Source organism: Manduca sexta, chromosome 16 (assembly GCF_014839805.1).
Source record: "Manduca sexta isolate Smith_Timp_Sample1 chromosome 16, JHU_Msex_v1.0, whole genome shotgun sequence".
Taxonomy (NCBI): Eukaryota; Metazoa; Arthropoda; class Insecta; order Lepidoptera; family Sphingidae; genus Manduca; species Manduca sexta.
The window spans coordinates 5,673,410-5,694,714 of NC_051130.1; the positions used below are offsets into that span (position 1 = coordinate 5,673,410).

The 21,305-nt window shown below is 34.8% G+C and overlaps 1 protein-coding gene across 1 annotated transcript; it reads right to left on the minus strand.

Moving 5' to 3' along the window:
• Positions 1-1,680: 1,680 nt before the first annotated feature.
• Positions 1,681-20,561, minus strand: LOC115443232 (growth arrest-specific protein 1). Its single transcript, XM_030168552.2, has 3 exons — positions 20,263-20,561; positions 8,670-8,903; positions 1,681-4,798 (listed from the first exon to the last, which is right to left on the minus strand). The coding sequence occupies exons 2-3, from the start codon at positions 8,898-8,900 to the stop codon at positions 4,313-4,315; spliced, it is 717 nt and encodes a 238-aa protein (XP_030024412.1). The 5' UTR covers positions 8,901-8,903; positions 20,263-20,561; the 3' UTR covers positions 1,681-4,312.
• Between the last annotated feature and the right edge of the window lie 744 nt (positions 20,562-21,305).

Below are 21,305 nucleotides of genomic sequence, written 5' to 3' on the forward strand. Positions count from 1 at the left end.
CCCTCAAAATATTATAGACAACTTCCCAAGAATGTAGATTTTGTCACGGTGTTATCCTTAGCAAGCGATGACTCGCAAAAAATAAACCCATAACTTTAGAAAACCCAAAATGTACATGCCCTTGTGTTTTGAACCTGTGGACATTCGTCTCGACAGTGCGTACCACTCCCAACTGGGATATCACCACTCAGGTATTCATAATATAGGTAACTTATAATTCGTAAATTTGCTGAATTCATTATAACTTTAACTTATTACAGCTACTGATTGACGTTCGTAACAAATTTTTAAATAGGTTTAAGAATAAAAACATCACATAAAACTTACTTATTCATAATGTGACATGAAATGTAAACTTTGAAGTTTATTCTATTAGGTATTTTATGCAGGTACTACACACTTCCTTAATCACTTCGACATTCTTAATTGTTTTATTATTTTTTTGGTGCTGATTCTAATATTTTTTATGCTCAACGTAAATATCACCCCTGGAATAATATTATGCAGAAATTCTGAAAAATAAACCCAGTTTGTTTATAACACTAATTACTTTAGAATATGTACAATATCATTTATTAATTTCCTTCTATTCATCCAGGAGGACATGACAGCAGCTCCAAACGCTCGATGGCCTCCGTCTAGAGACTTTTCTTTGAGCACCGTTTTAGGTATTTTCTAAAGTAAAGAATTTAAATTCACGTCTAGTTAGTGATTAGTTCTCGCAGTTGAAGAAAAATGTAAAAATAATTAATAATCATGGATATTTCTGCCTTTAAAATTTCGTCATATTAAATTTCGTCATATTAAATTTTAAAGGCCGAAATATCCATGATTATTAATTATTTTTACGTTTTTCTTTCAACTGCGAGAACTAATCACTAACTAGACGTGAATTTAAATTCTTTACTTGCCAATACTTGTTTAGTTACCCAGATTAAAGCCGAAACAAAATGTATGAAAATGGACCTTGAGCTACCACCTTAACCCTCATTGCTGCGCGTTAAAGCGCGCGCATATGATCGGTCGGAAGGTCTAGACGCACTATTGTAAAAAGCGCGTAAAAAATTTGCCTTATGAACACAACCAAGATTAAAGGTGACACGATGTTACCGAAGCCATTGTAGGTTTTTCCAACGAAAAACTTAGATCAATTAATGATTATGATTATGATTAAGTCAACTCATCTCTACACTTGTTATAGAAAAATGCTATCGAATTGCACGTTGTAAAACCAACGTTTTAATGCTTAAATACGTTCAAATGAGTTTCCGTCATTCAGTGTTAAAAATAATGCAATTCAATAGCATCATCAATTTTTACTTTCATGGGCTAGTTAGTCGGTACTACTTTCTATGTTATTAATACATTTATAATGTTACAGTATCGACTTCAGCCCCGGATCTAAGGGGGGGCTAGCCGGGGCCCATTCGAACTTGGCAAACGAATACATAACTCATCACTGAAGCAACTTCGACTACTGAGACGTCCAATACATTCAACATATAAATTATTTCCCACGGGGCGCGAAATAATGATGATGACAAAGGTTTATATAGGTGGGTGGGAGCGGTATTTTCCAAATTTTGCCCCGCCTCGAAAAAATTCAAGATCCGGGGCTGATCGAATTGCCTGGTTTGGGCACATTTTTTTGATTGGCAAGGGAAGAAATAAAAAATCAGAATTATAGAAAACAGAAATTTATTTCAATTTAATTAAATAAATACCAATTATGTATCTTAATTTAATACAAAATAAAAACGAAACAATTGCAACAATATTTACACACTCAACTAAAACTATACTAAGACAATAAATAAATTATATTAGATCCTAAAATACTTTGTACGAATTTTTATAAACTTAATTCAATGGGGTTCTGTATACCCGCCATTGATCTAAATACGATAATATATACATAAATCTCGTAATTCTAATAATCTCACTTTGGTAAACTGTGGTTAATATGTTTATTTCATTATCATAAATTTTAATTCAAATCATTCATTCGTGAACTATAACGCACACACACACACAGACAAACAAAACCCTGCACACCCACACACACCTACACACAAAATTAATTAATGAACACCTACAGACGTAATACTTGAGGTAAGAAACTACAATTAACAACTAAAGTCAATACATACAATCTAAATACAAAAAGACAAGACTCAGCGAACAAAAAATTATGTAATCGATAAAACGATTATCGTAGACAACAAAAAATCGATTAACCGCGATTATATATTTTTTCAACGAATACAATCGAGATTAGAGGCAGTGATGTAAGAAAATACACAATTGAAAATCGAATTCGCAATCTATAAAAATTTAAAAATGGAACAATTTAGACAACTAAACAGATGAATACTAAAATTGAAGAAGTTCGTAAATAGAAATTCGTAACTATCGAAGTATTTCGCCTTCACAGATCCACATTAACATGTTTAAGTATGTAAGACAAACATTAATTCGTATTCCGCGCATTATTATCGCCCGTTGCATAATGCATTAGTACGACATGATTCGGGCGACGAAACATTTGTAACCAGTCGTTTGCAAGACGCATACAGAACAATTGTATGGGAATAAATCGACATGACGCAGATACTTGACAATATTAGCCGATCTATCACAGTTTATTACATACCGGCGGTACGTGTTACGAAGTGGCAACTACGCGTGCATAGCCTTCGAATTATACGAACATTTTTGTATTAAATAACAAGAGGATGAGACGCATAAATATAATATTCTAAAGAATTTTAGTCTAACAGTTCTTTATGTTATTAGAATAACGTTAATATTTAGACAGAATAATTAAGATTTTTTGAATATAGATATGTTAGTTTAAATGAACACATTCCTGTATAAACAAATAATATAAAAGAATTACTTAACTCTGTAACGGAAACTGCAAAAGAATGTTCGGATTGAGGCTGAGCATAAATTACGACATCAGACTACTCGAAAACCTGTCAATCTCGTCAGTTATTAACAAATCTGAATGTGTTTAATTAATTGCGGTGTAAGTAACGGGATATAAGTTAACGGTTATTTGTTAAGCAATCCACGTTTAATATTATACAAACCTCTTTAGTCATCGTGTCAGTATCAAACTTCATAAAATAAAAACCAGTCAATATTTAGCAACAAAAATCGACGAAACGCGGAATCTTGGACCAAAGGAACCATTTAAGATCCCTTAAACGGCTTAAGTGATGGTTTCTCAAAAGACGTTACACCAAAACCGAAGATAGTAATAAAAGTTGGTTCATAATAAGCGCTCCCATTTAGGCGTATATCAGTTTGCGAGGCCGAGCGCTGGAGTACGTGCGCGGGGAACCGGTTCCAAACCTCTTCATTACTGGGCAACACGCTCGCCACTACCAAGAAACTATGTTTTTAACAATACTGATTCGGAAACTATACAATGTACACTTTACGTGACGTGCGTGAAGAATTTTTATGGCAGTTCCAAAATTAGATCCCGGACCTCGAGTGTATCTCGTGCGGGTGGTGCACTATGTGAGCTCTCGAGCTTTCACGAGCAAATTGTGATATACATTAATAATTGCTACATTATTGTAACAATTTACTAAGTGTGGATTCCGAGTTAAATCTTTAATCCTCAAAAACACAAAGAATCTCTTTTACTGGCTATTAGCGAGAGAAATTTACTATTATTAATGTCTCCGCGGAAGCAGTTTGAAACATTTCAGTCGTTATTTTAAGCGGATGTCAAAAGAAATATATAAAACTGTGAAAGGCGACGTTGGCATCCAAAGCGGCGTATTTGTAAGCGTTAAACCCTACATCACAGGAAGTGATTAGTGTCACACTGGAATTAGCTACTAGCGTGTCATTAGTTCATCCTTCCCTGATCCAGTAGCACATTTGTTAGCTTCCGCATTGGTTCGCCGGCCTTCACCGACTGTGCGGGTCTGAAAGGGACGGGTGAAAGTTTCATATGGTGGCCGTGACGTGTTACCGGAACAGTCGTTAGATCAATCGGCGTGGCGCCACATCGGGAACAGGCCAGCATTTGTCACCGGACCACCGGCGCCGCCGTATTTATAGCAGCGGCCGCGTCTCTCCGTGGGCGGAAAAGCTACGCGATAGATTTAAAACTACTCTGGAATCGAAAACTAGATACTAAAATATCAGAACACAGTTTTTGTTCTCATTCGATACCCTTGCATACACTCACGCATAGCACTTTAAATTAAATATTTTCTACATATTTACACATACGATAACTTACGTTACTTTACATTAAATTAACTTTTTAATAATATAATTATCTTCACTATAATACACTAAACGATTCGTACACACATAAGATTAGAAGTAATGCCGATAGCGTCCCAGAGTTCGCGTCACTATGGATCGTTTCCTCGTCAACTTTCTTGTGTTTCTCGCCGTGTTTCTCATGCATCCTTGTATGGTTTTTATGTTTATGAAAGCACAGTCTCGCGAGATTATTCTGCATTCTTGGACAGTCGTAATCTTCGTATCCGTCACATTGGCAGGCGGTTAATGCGGCGGCTTTCTCCTGTTTCCGTAATATTTCTATGGAATTTAAACATTTGTTGGAACACTTTCTGCCTCGGAACATGGATCTGCATAGCTGGTTGTAGTACTGTAGGGCTGTGGCGCATTGTGCGTCGGCGAGACATATGAGTTGCGAGAGACTGCAAGACGAAGTAGCGTTGGCAGCGCCCTTCAAAACTTGCGGTCTGCACACGTCGATCCGTTGTTTCGCTTCCATGCAGTACTCATCTTCGCATTCACACTGCAACAAATACATGAACTTGTTTAATGAATTCTAACAAAGTTATACATATGTAATGTGGACAGAAATTACCACATTTAATTCGAAACCATAAGTCAGCATTAAAAACACAACAAATAAAAATCTCGACTAAAAATAGTTCATTGTAATAAAGTTTTAAGGAAACTCATAAATTGCCGCTGACCATAACGTAGAATAATGTTTTTCACGTTCGTAAAATATTTTTACGACGTAAAGCATTCCGGCGTGCGCTATCAAAACAACGCTGCGATTTGTATACTAAATATAATTTCAAATTTATTTATTAGCAGAAAATATGACCATATAAGCTGCTGTATTTTCTACTTTTTATAAATTCAAGAATTGTACTTAAATATACAAAATTATAAGACACTGTTGCTTACAACAAACACGACACTTCTAATCCTAGAATCCGTTATGCTTTCCAATTTAAGGGTCAATTTACCACATAGTATTTTACAGATTAAGGAAGGCCCAGCCGCCGTCTTACGCTTAGTTTTTTTCGAGGCCGTAACACCTGCACGAGCCGGGCTCTGCGGTAGGTCTCGATCAAGACGTCAAATCTCAAGGTTGAACGCGGCCGCTCTTTTGTGAACCTTTCGATACACATTGTCTTATGTTGTCCTAGTATCTGCTATGATGGTGTCATTAAGTTTTTTTACTTTCACCGACTGAGGACGTTATTAAAATGGAAAACCTGTCGTATAATAAAAATATTAATCGATTATTTACGTTCTACAGTGTCGACACTATCTACGAAATTAAACATTGTGTTGCAAAATATAAATGAGTTGAAATACGATGTGTTTTCTGTAATTTAGATGTACAAAAAGCACCTGCGCGAGCAGGGAGGTCCGCGCGCCGCTCTGTGTCAGATATGTGGCTTTTTGTTGATTCAATTGCGGATGTTCCCTTACAATAAGATGTTTTATTACAAAATAAACGTGTATATCTCAATTACCAACTACCATGTGTCACCTTTTCTTTGATAGTACTGTAATATGAATAAGATTTTTGATAGCCTGACAATGACAGATAATTAAATACTATGATAATAGGTGCGGTTAATTGAAAACATATTTAAACCCGGTGTTTATGTAGATCTACAAACAAACCCACTCCTAGATGATAGCAATGGAATTATAGAAGTAAGAACACAATGCAAATGATTACTTTACCATTACAAATAATAAAACTTGCTGCAGCTACGCTTGGGAGTTCCTAAACTCTATAATTTACTATCCGGCAGGCGCGCTACCTTAATAAGGCAGATGGCTAATACCTCGTAAACACTGACATTTAAATACTGTTTACAAAAAAATATGTACAGAGAAACAAAATGTGCAAAACAATACTATTTTATATATAAGTGAATGAGACAGGTAAGATGAGATGTAATTATGAAAAATTCTACAATTCAAATTTCCAGGAACTACAGAATACTGAATATAACTGAGAATACAGTGCCTACAACTGCTGGTTAGCAGTGGAATAGACAAAATGGTTATACGCACATATCCACAAATACTTATGCACACTCTTGCAAGAATCTACGACCTCCATTCTGCAGTTAATTACAATTCCTATTTATTTTACTACGGCCACTATTTCTATCTGAATCTACTCTCCAAAATGTATTAATATGCAATTTTGTAGTTGACTCCATCTACCTTGCTGCCATCGATCTTATAACCTGTCGACAGTTTGTTAAAGCATAATTTACTCGTCTTGGAATACACATTGGTGGCCTAAAATTTATACTTATTAATCAACATCAATCATCCCATATTGAACAGAGGTCAACGAAACTTCCAAAGACAACAGTTCTTATTTAAGATTTTTTATCTATATAATTCAATCCATTAAGGCTCCAGGTGTGTATTTATATACTTTTTCAGCTGTCACTCGACTAAGGCACAAGGATCTCTGGATACGACTGAGGTCGTCAACCGCAACCCTCGACGACGTTGCATCGTGTCCAACAAATCTGCCCGACGATGTCTAAATTAGATTTTATTGCGGGGCGTCTGCGCGCGCGCACCTACATGACAACACCACTTAAGCATGACCCCGGTCGTCTGCACCGTCAACAAAACAACAACTATCAATTGGAAGATCATTATATAATGGCCATTCCGTCCTATTCAACGAGACGAGGCTGTTAACAGCTGTGATGAGAAGCAATTGTTCAGTTTGCTTGAATGCTCAATCTGTAGATTTGCTCGATAAATGCACTGAATAATTTATGGTATGATAATATCTGTTATACTGGGTATAATATTTTACGATGCTCAGGGCGTTATATTTAACTCCCTTTCCCTAATAAACCTCTTGGTTTATTTGAAAGATAATTCCACATCAGATACTTCATAAATACTAAGCGACGCAAGATTTGATGCGGGTTACCAACTGGTACTCTGAGCAACAACCAAAATTACATTACCCCTTATTTATGGAATTCCAACATCTAATTTTCCACCCGGATTAAAATTCCAATCATTCCAAAATACACAAATCGGTACGATCTTAGCAAAGATACTGTGAACGTGTTATAAATAGCGGTGATTGTAAGTAGGTGTTGATTGCTGCTCGCGATAATACTGACCTGGATTACACTTCACTCGATCTCATTGACCTCAGTTTTTGCACTACTGATTGATGTTTAAAATTGCAACACTGAATTTAAATGGACAAGACTTTATATAGCTGTTTATAGCCTGCAAGTGTTAATAGTGGCAGGTGATTAAAAGGTCGTTATTGAGAATAAGGATATGGAGTCTAAATAAAAGAGAGACGGTAAGTATTTGAGAGAATTCCAGTAAATATTTGTTACAGACTTATCATTTAACTAATACTTAACATCTTTCGCTGTAGTGGTACAGCTTCCAGATATTTTTATATTTTTAAAGTTTTTAGGTATTGAGTTTCCCAGGAGCAACCAATTTTAATATTTGCCTCGTCAAAAGGTAATTTGTAGCTTAACTAAAAGAGCAAACTATTTTCGCAACATTCAAGTATTTATTTCCCATGTTTCACATATTTATCGTTCTATAAATCTGTTTTCCATTTCGAGATCTTCAAGGCCTTTAGCATAATAATATCAGCCCTGTATTATATACTAAGCCCACTGCTGAGCACGGGCCTCCTCTACTACTGAGAGGGAATTAGGCCTTAGTCCATCACGCTGGCCTAGTGCGGATTGGTAGACTTCACACACCTTCGAAATTCCTATAGAGAACTTCTCAGATGTACAGGTTTCCTCACGATGTTTTCCTTCACCGTTAAAGCGAACGATAAATTCACAAAGAATACACACATGATTTTAGAAAAGTCAGAGGTGTGTGCCCTTGGGATTTGAACCTGCGGACATTCGTCTTAGCAGTCCGTTCCACACCCAACTAGGCTATCGACCTACTAGCATAACTTAATGCTAAATTCCATAAACATACAAACCAGGTTACACCTATATGCTTTATAAATAAGGTTGTATATGACTATATTACTAGCAAAACGTGTTACTACGGAAGACGTAATATATTATACAAGGTGCGAGTGCAACAAGGTGCGCACCACTACTAACACTTTTTAACCAACTTTAAAAACAGATGAGGATCAATTCAACGTGTATTTTTTTATTTTAATGTTTGTAACATTTGATATACATATGTGATATTCATTACAATATTCAACTTACACAACTTAACAACGCATATTTAGTCAACATTGCGAATATAACCCTTTAAAATTCAGCCAGATAGAAATACACACTGAATAGAATATTTTACGCAAGAACCCGTAAAAATCAGAATTTGAATCCCATTACTCTAATTTAATAATAAGAGATGCTTACATTCATAAGTTCTTTGCCCTCTTCAGTAGAGGTAAGTGCTATAAGGGCATGTCCACACTCCTTAGGACACTTGCTGGTGGGTTCGGAGAGTACTCCCTCGCACATGACCATGTAATTGCCGAGCGCGGCCCCGCAGCCGGTGCGGTACACACAGCGCATGCGCGCCTCCGTGCACCGCATGGACGCCGCCGACGCCGCACACACAGCCACCAGTGTGGCCAGCACCCACATCACCTGGTAACAAGATAAAATAATTTATTTAGAATCCATAATACATTATTTACATTACGTCAATATTAACTCTCCTACCCGTAAAAAAAAACATTCGTTAGACGTAAACTTTATACCAGGAAAATCGTGAATGACAGAAGATAGAATTGAAGTTGCTGCCGGCTGTGGTCATATCTTTCAAGTATACTTGCAATAGTCATTAATATATTGAATCTGTATTTACTTGAATCATTAAATTTGATGATTTATCTCAGAATTCAGTACCAAAAATTTAAACCAAATTTCTACATTTGGATACAAATTTTGAAAGTAGTAAGTAGAATTATCAAAATAACATTGAGAAATAACATTTGGCTCTTGACGCATGAGAATAAATGTTAGAAATAATTTATATCAACGTATTCCGCATGATACAACTCATATTTAATATCGCCCACGCACATAGATCAACACTAAACCAATAATTTAAAAATTGCATAATTCTCTGTGACCGTTTGTTGTCTACAAAATGCTACATTTTCTACATTATAACAGTTGACGTAACTTGTTATTGTATTCATTTGGGGAATTCCGTTTTTAAACAAGTCATGTCAATTCTCAGGTTAGTGACTTGTGAATAATTACAAAAAATATTCGTCATCAATCTAAAACTTCACAATTTTAATATACTCTGGCCATGTTTGCACCGAATCTATGCCATAGATAATAAAGTAACCTGGTTTAACCGAGCAACAAAATTAAAACAATAGATTCATGTGTAGTACGCCGGTACGTTGTACGTTGTAGGTCCGTTATAATTTAATAGAAATATTATTAGATCGGCGCAGTCTGGAGGCGTTCTCGGAACGGGCCGCAAGACGCTGGCTCGGACGCACCGCCTCGGAAAACAAACAGAATCGCCTCACGTCCACTCTTCACTCGCTACTAACTTACACATTTACCGTAACATTCGGTTAGGGTTGACTCTATTGGTTTATTGTGTCATAAAATAGGATCTATAGGTACATCTATAAAAAAGTTTATAATTTGAAAACTTTTGCTGCAATTAAATACAAAATCTTTTATGCGAATCCTATTACAAGTTGCCATAATTTATTACATACATACATAACATCACGCATTTATCCCCGAAGGGGTATGCAGAGGCGCAACTAGGGCCACCCACTATTCGCCAAGTATGTTCCGTCCCATGATGTGATAGGGGGCGAGCCTATCGCCATATCGGGCACAAATTCCAGACTCCGGGCTGATACTAAGTAGGAAAACCCAAATATCACTTTGCCCCACCCGGGATTCGAACTCAGGACCTCAGAGCGCTATTGTACCGGACATGCTATACAACTACGCCACCGAGGCAGTCAGCCATAATTTATTATGATAACATAATATTGTTTCCGAGTTTGTATGTTAATTTATTAATAGGTATATATGCAAAAGTGAGAAACCTTTTTCGCAGAACCTCTAGAAGATTTAAAGTTTATGATACACATTTTGAGTCTTTACATAATATTTTTTCTATACGGTAATGCTCTACAAACTGCCTGAAGTCGCATTGTAGAGATTTTATTTTTCTAAAAAATAAATAGCTTCGCTCGATCAGGGTTGTCTCACTATTCAAATACAGACGTGCCAGCTTTACTTTTCTAGCAATAAGATTTTTTCAGCATTTTAAATGTAAAAATTTGATCAGTAACTTGCTATCAAACAAATTTTCACGTTTACAATGCTATAAAATTATTCATTCTTAAAACTTGGTATCGTAAGCCATTTCAAATAAAAACCTTAACACATAGACGATCGACAAAATTGCTATTTTTTGTACGCCAACTCCCAGTACGCGAAAAGCAATTCAAATGCAGTAATTAATCGAAAATAAAGTAACTAGATACATACAATCAAATGACACACTCTTTCTAGGAATCCGCGCGTCTTAACGAGCACAATTATGCATTGTTCTAGAAATAAACACTTTTAACACATTACGTTCATTATTTCGATTAATTAAGATTGACATTGCGATTTCTTCGCGAGCCAACACAGCTTATACACTCCATGTACATTTTCTTTAGAATGTTTATCGAAGTCATTATTTTATCGTAGATACTTTCAAACATCATTTAATTACATCTATTTTTCTTTTGCAAATGGTATTCATTAGATTCTCTGATTATTACCAGATCTTATTAGATTATTGTCTTTTTTCACATTTTTTTTATTATAAGTACGTAATAAAATTATTAGCTTTAAATAAAATAGATTCCCATTAGATATTAAAAAAAAATACAACCGATACAGCCCTATGCAACAGAGACACGATGAAAGGGTCGTCGGCCGGCGAAGTGCCCGTGATGCAAAAAGAAAACAAAGTGACAGCTTAAGATGTCGTCCAACGACGGGCGAGTGTTACGTCGCAACACAAATGCAACATTATGGACCATATTCACGTGGTAATAAGCAGAACTAACAAACGGTAGCCATCGCCGTACGTGAGAAAAATATTTGTGGTTAATTTACTTTGTAATTTGTTAACATAATTACGTCAGCGTTTAGCTCGTTACATATTACATATTTTTTTTATATAACAGTAATTATACTACGACTCTATTTACAAGAATTTCCCGTGTTAAATACGTGTTAATTAAATACACTGTTGATTTCTTAGTAATTATCGTTGCTCTGTTTACTCATAAGAAGCAGTCAATGTGCAAAATATAATTGATAGGAAAAATAATAACAACACGTCAGTATAACCTACTTACGGATAAACTAAATGTTTATTTCGAACGAAGCTGTTTGTCTGTAGGCACACTACAAAATTGAGCTATAATTCTTTAAAGAATTAGACACAAAATTAACTCCGTAACAACATTTATATTTAAACATGTCATTTAACATAATCTTCCATAACCCTTCCAAAATATTTACTAAAGCGACGTCCGCAGTTGACATAACAAAATTGTCTAAACACGTAGATAAAATCAAACAAGACACAAAGCGTGCTCGTGCGCATGAAAATATATGTTAGAGACTAGTCGACATCGTACACGAAACTGCATGGTCACTGCACTGCGGTTACCAAACATCTAAATCGAGATCCAAGAAACGCATCACTGCGACATTTCCACGCTTATAATCCAAACGGCGCGGCGAGCAGTTAGCAGGCACGTGTGAAAAGCATCTTATAATTGCTGGCATACAGTCAATAAGCGCGTCCGTAATGCATGTGATTGCGTTTGACCAGTCAATTTATACGTCAGAATGATATTTATTTTTATAAAAACATTTTTTTAACATACATAAAGTCCTCGTACATTTAACGATACACGTGTACACGTGCGATATGGGAATAGATGACACTAATCTAATTTATTTTGCTACTAAAAAATGTATTTTCATCGAATATTAGCGTGGAAATAATTTAGGAAGCGCGCTCTAACTATAAAGTCAAACAAGTCGTGTTCCGCGCAGCTCATTATTGCATGTCGTTAGGCGCCAACTAGTTGAACAAATAGTCGAACGTCCGAGTAGTTCGGTGGTTTCGGAAACACATTGGAATCTACATATTTCAAAATCTTTAGATTAGGAGCCGCTTTTAACCGCAACCGGTGCGATAGTTCTAGTTGCTTCTATGACAAGTAATGACGAAATATTTCGTTTATTAACTATGTATGAAGTATATCTTAGTTTTACTTAACATATTATGCTAAATAAAATTCACAAAATGGTCAAAAACGTTGGTATATAAATGAAATTATTCAAAACAATATTCATACAACCAAATTTAAAAATATCGCGCTAATATTTTAGATCTCACGCATAGTAAATCTTTATACAACACTTGCACTTTTCATTTCGCACAAAGGTGTGAAAATGTTCAAGCACAGATCGAAATACAAGTTTCGCATAATCATACTTCATAATATTCTATTTCTATTCATGAGTAGTAGTACGAAATTGCGTTTTGTAGTGATTTATTTGTACGTGACGTGTAGAGGCCATATCTGCAGCCTGCGCTTATAATCATTACAAAATGTGGAGCTATTTCGTTTGTTTCCACAATTTATTAGTATTCATTCCTATTTTGGAAATATCTAGATCTTGGGCCATATCCTCTATGAAAGTGTAAACTCAGAACACGGCCGTATTATTTTAGTTAAAATAGCGTGAAATGGTATTCTGTATACCATTCTATTGTCTTAAAGTCGACACAGTGCATTACGTCCTTGTTACGCACTGCCAAAATAATGTATAGCATAAAGAATAAGCTCTCGTAAATTTATTTCAATCATATTCCAGCAGTTGTACGTACTGGCCTAAAATAAAGAAACCTCATCAACTGATAAGTGATTGTTCAATGTCAGTTTCCATTGTCAAAAAACCTAATATACTTGTATATCCCACAAGTCCCGAAAGTATCGGACTGTCTTTGATTTACGATTCTACGTTTATGGAGTGAACAATATAGAGAGTGGTTTAACGACATGTTGTGTTCGAATATAAACGATCTTATTACGAAACTTTCTAAATCAGTCTTTACTGACGCACGTGTACTCAGTCACGAGAATTTAATTATATCTGTATATATTTTTTTTTGTGTGTATTTAGTTATTATGTATGTTATGTATGTTGTTGTCGATTTCCATTTATAGTACTATTGTTTTGCTCATTTATTATATTATTATTATTCAATTATATACATGTTGAATTTTCCTAACTTGGCCCCACAATATAGCTATAAGTTATAATATTTAAATTATTGTAATCGTAGTGTTAAGTCTGCTACGAAACCTAATAAATAAACAAATATTATAGATTAAATAAAAAATAGCTTTACAATAATTAAAGTATGTCAAAGATAATTTTTCTGAAATATATTTAATACATTAAAAACTATTAACCCATAAATTGACAACCATAACCATAAATCAAATGCGATATGATTTACGCAACGCGACGAGCAGTAATTACAAGAAAACATGTGATTATGATAACAGCTATCGGACCAGATGATAGCGTCTAGCCAGTTATACTTCACCCGTCCAGAGTATCTTGACATATCTACCGCGTCACACTTAATAACTCTCTAAACATTTTAACGAAACCAATGTGTCTTGTCTAATTGGGAGGTTTTGATTACGAAGTTATCGCAAAATTACCGCCAAACTTATGAACCGCGGCGTATTTTCGTCGGTGTTACATTTACAATGAGGTTATCGCGACTTGTTTGTCTTGCTTTATTAGTTCTATTGTATCAGGTCCTTCAAGCCGCAGGGTTGCCAAAAACTGCATATTTTAATAAATATACCAACCAAAAATATTTATATCTACCATATAGTACTATAACTTATTACTCATTTTTCCAAGAATTTATACTATGGTGGGTACAATAGTTACAGTAGCTATTAAAAAAGATACATGACTGCAGGTCGACTAAGGGCTGCAAATTATAATACTTATAACAAATTATAGCATTAAATTGCAATTAAATAATTTAGACTAACGTAGTACATTTAAATAATATAAATCTTAGTATCACGAACAAGCCAATGTAAGCAATTATTACAATTCCTGGTAAAATGAGATAAGACCTCTCAGTGCATGAACCGCTAGTTGTTTTTCATAGAATCTTATGTAATGGTACACTAATATGAAAGATTGTGACTTTATATCATAATGCATCGATATATGTGTTGTTCAGTTTCAGTTGCACTTCCTGGAAAAAATGGAGGACATTTTATTTTATCGTTACGGCGCGGCGTATTATTATTTCAATAAATTATAATTCTTTTAAATTGTAATAGACGGGCTAAGTTTTATTAAAATAGGTTATAAATTAATCCTCCCTATGGCGGTCTTACAGCCAATATTTTCGGCGCAGAAAATACTTATAAAACAATAAAGTTAATAATATGAATACGAATGTTTATAATTATAATATGAATTATCTTAAACCTCTTAAAATGCTGTTAATTATATTTTAGGTATCCATTTTTTGATAGACTGTAATCTTGTTGGAAAAAGCTTTGAAGTGCTCGATAGGAAATCCTTATAACTAAGTGGTTGGTGCTCAGTAAGCAATATGAATATGCGGGCTTGTTTGAAAGTGTTCACACGGTTCTTAGATATTCTTTTTAGATAGAGAATAATTTGTAAACAATATTATTTTTTCAGTCGTAAGAGCACTCTCATTTGATATTACAATAGCAAGAACGCCAGTAGAAATTATTTATTTGCATTAGAATTTTGTTCAAAATTTTCCGCCAAAATAATATATTTAAATTTTCATAGTTAAATATAATATATTGTGATCAATAAACTTCACATCAATATTGATTAATCTATACTTATAATAAATCTGTAGAGAGGTCAATTCTGTACATGAAATATATTTCCAAAATAACTATCAGGGGGTGATTAGGGATCGATACTGATGCCAAAAATGCAATTAGTAAAATTTTTGTCTGTCTGTCTGTCTGTCTGTCTGTCTGTATAACCGTTATAGAAACAAAAACTACTCGACGGATTTTAACGAAACTTGGTACATTTATTTGTCATACTCCTGTGCTCGTTATAGTATACTTTTCATCACGCTACAATTAATAGGAGCAGAGCAGTGAAGGGAAATGTTGGGAAAACGGGAGAAGTTACTCCATTATTTAAGCTTCCGCCGCGTGTGCAACCTTAATGGTTAAAGCTACACAGAAATCATGTATGACGGAAATGTTCGCCTTAAAATTATACACAAAATATCCCACGACAGCATATGTCTATCTTTTATGGTTGACTCACAATAACACGTGTAGCTCCCGATAGCATAGCAGTTCGAAGCTTTCTCATTATATTTGTCTACTCTTACGTTTATAACACTCTCAGTCAGCCCCGGATCTAGGGGGGGGCAAGCCAGGGCCCGTGCCCCGAGCGGCGAATTTAGAGGGCGGGAAATTCAAACTTGGCAGACGAATACACATCTCATCATTAACGCAACTTTGACTACTGCGACATCTATACTCTATACTATTATATAAAGCTGAAGAGTTTGTTTGTTTGAACGCTCTAATCTCAGGAATTACTGGTTCAAACTGAAAAATTCTTTTTGTGTTGGATAGCCCTTTATTTGTGGAGTGCTATAGGCTATATATCATCACGCTACACCCAATAGGAGTGGAGCAGAAATGGCTAATCTCAGGAACTACCGGTCCAAACTGAAAAATTATTTATGCGTTGGATAGCCATTTGTTCGTGGATTGCTATAGGCTATATATCATCACGCTATACCCAATAGGAGCGGATCAGTAATGGCTAATCTCAGGAACTACCAGTTTGAACTGAAAAATTCGTTTTGTGTTGGATAGCCCTTTATTTGTGGGGTGCTATAGGCTGTATATCATCACGCTATGGCCAATAGGAGCAGAGCAGTAATGAAACATGTTGCAAATACGGGGACAATTTATTAGTTTTGAGAGCTTCCGTTGCGTGCGCTGCGTAAACGGTTAAAGTTATGCAACAATGATGTATGACGGGATTGTTCCTCTTAAAAAGTTCTAAAAAATATATTATAAAACAAAGTCCCCGCTGCATCTGTCTGCCTGAACGTGTTAAACTCAAAAACTACCCAACGTATTAAGATGAAATTTGGTATGGAGACAGTTTGAAACCCTGGGAAGAACATAGGCTCCCGGGAAACTACTATTTTTATAATAGAAAACTTTAGCCTGAAAAACTTTACAACGCGGGCGGAGCCGCGAGCAAAAGCTAGTGTAAAATATGTTTTTATGCTAAGATAAACTAAATAATATTACTTCAAAAATGTTAATGTTTCCATTCTCACGGTTTAATCCTTTATTCTGTATTCTAAGTATATACAATAAGATTGTAAAAGCAGTCCATGTGTTTATTATCACATCAACGGAAACAAACTGATTGAATCCGATGGAAGGACATCCGGCTCAATGAATTACGACCACTTGTAATGTTTTGCATGAGCCAAAAAGAAAAAAATATTGTACGACTTCATTAGTTGCCGTCAATTTTAACGAAGGAATATATTCTAAGTGAAAATACAATATAAAGTAGATTAATAGAATTAAAGGAAATAAAACCGCGATAAAATGTGAAAAATAGTTTAATTGTAATGTCTAACATTCGCGTAAACATAAGAAATCATTAAATAAATTACTCGTATTATTTGTACTATTTTCACACATCTTGTAAACAATATATTTTGTGGTTCATATAACTGTGACATGTTTACAGAATTACATTATTATAGTTAAAACTCTACATGAATTATCGACACAGAAGAGATTTATCTTGTAACAATTTATTCGGCAAAAAACATAATTCCAGCCGCTCGGTTGGCCGAAACTGAGTTTCACTTGATCTTGTCAAAAAAGACGGCATTTGTAAAAACTTGAACAGTAGCTAGTAAAAAAGACGTGCCAAGCCGGCCAGGTAGCAATTCTAACGCTCCTGTTGTGAATATTCATTTGTGCATTCAAATGAAACGCTTTAGCCACTAATATTCTATTGCCGATGGTATCTTTACATCTCTCTTAATCTTGTCTTTATGTTTTCCAATAAATATATAGTTTTTGAAAGCTGCTCTATGCGGCGATATTATTTACTTAAGGCATTGCAAATGATTTTATTGATGCTGTGTGGTTTATAAAAAAAAAAAACTATACATATCTAATACTGTCATACTAAAATTTACAAACTCATGTGTGTGTTTCATTCGAAACCGAGACGGTGAAAAACGTCTAGAGGCTGTCTGGTCGTCCATAAATCAACCCAAAATGTTAGTTCGAGAGACAAATTTTCGACATATGGCATACAGCTGCAAAGATCCATGACTCCACGTCTAGTTTGTTATTCGTCGGGGAACTTCAGAAATATCACAAAAAATAAAATCGAGCACCAAAACAGGAAGGCGATCGTTCGCACGCGTGACCAAAATCAAAACAATGAACAAATATAAAACAATCAGTTTCGGCAGCCTCTAAAAAATGATCGTAAAACGCAGGAACCACGCGGCCGTTGCATACTGTGACACCTCATAAATGCACGTGCATTTAACGTTAATTTACCCTGATTCGATAAAGAATCAAAACCTTGAAATTGAACTATTTGATCTGAAGTAAACAGTTCTAAACCCGGCCTGAGCCGGGCCTTTATGACAGTATCAACTCTTACAAAAGCTTAAACAAACTTATCTTATAAGATTAGGAAGCTGCGTGGTACGCAACGCGCGAGATAGTGCACGTCATGAAACTTAATATCCTTGAACACTACTCATCTACTGTTAATTATGTGAGTAAACGTAGATTAGAGACATCTGACGCTCCACGAGTGATCCGATTTCATTTGACGCTTCGTTAAAACGTAAACAAACTGATTCCTTACAGGGCAACAGTCTTACATCACTATAGCCTAAAATATTCCGCCAAATATCCTCGGTCCATTGTTCCTAAAATGAAATTATCATAATTTTCCGCTCACCGTCGTTCTGCGAAACTCAACAGTCGTTTCGGTCATTAAATAAAATGGAATTTTAAACCCAGAACGGTTACTTTGAGTTTTCGGTATTGTGTTTTAATGACTTCATTGCTCTAATTTTACACAATATTACAGAGTTTTAAGTAAGTATTAACATTAAATTAATTAACGAAGAACTGTAGAAAATCTTAGATAATCTAGATATATTGCAATACACTGCCAAATGTAGAGTCGGTTAGATTTATTGTAATTAATGATATGTACCTATTTTATATGCGTGTACCTAAGTAATTTTAAGATTTATTAAGCTATGGACTAGATAATGTTACCTATTATATTATGTACAATTCAAAACTAACAAAAATGCCAATGCATCAATCAAGTTTTTAGGTTGACAAATTCTAGCCAACAACTTACTTATAAGTCTAATCGCGTCGTAAGGTTGATTTAAATAACTGTCAAGTCGCAAACTTACCTATAAAGAACGACAAACATCATTATTACGGCTGCGGGGGCCATAAATCACCTGGCGTCAATATGTAGGTATTACTTTTATGGACAGTACGTGGTCTAGCCAAGTACGCCAACTTGTGACGTCTGTGCAATTTGTTGTTAAAAATTGTCAGGAAATATTACGTAAGCGGGAACGAGCTTCTAAATTCAAATATTTTCTGGTATTAGAATCTATTCAGAGTGCGTATATGCCAGTATTAAATCTGCATTAAAAGCAGTTTACTTGCTACCACGTATAATTGGTGTCGTTTAGAACGCGTATAGAAAATTGCTCCATAGATAACAATAATATAATAATAAGTATATTACGTAATTACGTTTGTAGTGCTAGCCTAGGTATATGCTTGTTTTCTACTATCCGATATTGAGTTTCCTATTATGAGTTTGGGAAAAAAACAATTGTAGTCCACTGCAGGATAATGGGTCACTACAATCTCGTTTATATATGTAAAGCAAATAGCTAGCGTATTCCGCATATAATCGATGAATTATGTCAAGTAAGTTAGTTTGGATATATAGAAAAAAAGTTTGTTTTTTAAAATCTAGAATTATTTTATTTTTAGCCGATATTACCTGCTAGCCATATGCCATTTTTGGTTGTATCCATAGATAAGTTAAAATACAAACGGCAATAAAAAAATTATTAATAATTATAAATGTAACATACATTTTATTGACTGCAACAACGGTATAATTTGCGGATTTACTTGTCAATACATTGTGACATATAATTATTATCAATGTGTTTACACACTGACCAGTTAATAGACTATCTCATTAGTGCTACTCACGTTCACATTACAGCTAAGGACACGAGAAAAGTGTCGACAATATACTGCCTTCACAATTAACTTCATCAATTGAGTTACTTCTATGCAATATCACGATTATGCTAATATGTGTACTACGCAATAAATTAACGAGTGAAATTACCAATGCTAATGAGTAGAGACTTAGATTGTAACTGCCCATAATTATTAAAGCTTTACAAAAGACCTTAATGATTTTTTTTATTTTACCATTTATTTTCTAATATGATACGGATGCAAATAGATGTTAAAAAATGTTTAATACGTTAAAAAGGTAAATATAAATAAATAACGCAATTTCTTTAAATAACTTTACGGATATTTAAATAATTAGCAAGTATGTTTTTTTCCAAAACTATCTGGTATCTCTGTTCATTCATTCGGAGTAACAGCTATTTTGTTCAAAATATTTCTGGCTGTATTAAATCATGCACATCCACAAATAATAAAATATAGCAGTGGACGAAAATAACACAATCTGAACAACTTGTTAGTCTATAATTAGAAATGCTACAATAAAGTTAAAATAAGATAAATGCACGTACAAATCTTGCTTCGCCGCTCCCGTAATCACATGGCTCGCGTTCGTTGGAAAGTTTAGAACTCCTGTTTTTGTTAACTTTTACGATATTCCACAAATATAAACACTGTTCACGTAATTAAAAACCATCACTAAAATGTACTTATGTAAAAGTTTCTTTAAAAAAGTCCGGTGGTATATTTTTTAATTGATAACGTTTTAAAAAGATTTACGTTTTTATGTCGGTGCGTGCAAAGGAAACGCAAGCGTGGACGCGTTCAGTAGAGCCACGCGCGCGCCTTCAATTGAGTTGTGTTGTGGAACAGGCCGGCGGCACGGCGCGGCAGCGTACCCCGGTACCCACCGCGCCGCCAGATGACAGCTTCATCTTCTATCCGTCCCGGCCCCTCTTATCCCTCTCGGGAATACATACACGAACAACGAACCAAATAGACTTGTTGCATTTTTATTTTATTATTTTTTGTTTAAACTACCAACCTGTCTATATACATTTCTTAGGATGTACCTACTTATGTAGAAGTAGACCCTGGTTTGGGTACTATTTTTCTAAAGATTAATTAGTAGAAAAATCGGAACAAATATATACAACCACCGCTTTATCTATGACAAGACTTACTATATATCTAGAAGTAGGTTTTACAAAATGAATAAGTAGGTAAGTAAATATACCTAAATGGAGACTAAATATTTTAATCAAAATAAAAATGTTTGCGGCAAGTCGCCAAGAAATTAATAAGGCCTCCACTCAAGATCTTTGTCGGAAGCAATTAATGTCTGTATTGTATAGAAAAAGGTTTATTTTGAAATTGCGTTGATTGAGTTATTACAGACGGCTACGTTTTAACGCTGGAATTATTTCATGCCCTCAACATCCCATTACGAAACAGTTGATAGCCTGTTTTACGATCGTAATATTTTCTACGTAGATACATAAAGCTTTGTATATTATACAAAATTTTACGGGAGTTACCTAATTAGTTTTAGTGGATTTCGAAATTATGTTTTGATCGTAAAAATACATAATATCTTACATACATTGTAAATGAA

Coding starts and splice junctions, on each gene's coding strand:
- LOC115443232 (XM_030168552.2), bottom strand. CDS start 8,900: ATGTGGGTGCTGGCCACACTGGTGGCTGTGTGTGCGGCGTCGGCGGCG. Junction 4,799..8,669: donor AGGGCAAAGAACTTATGAAT/GTAAGCATCTCT, acceptor TATTTGTTGCAG/TGTGAATGCGAAGATGAGTA.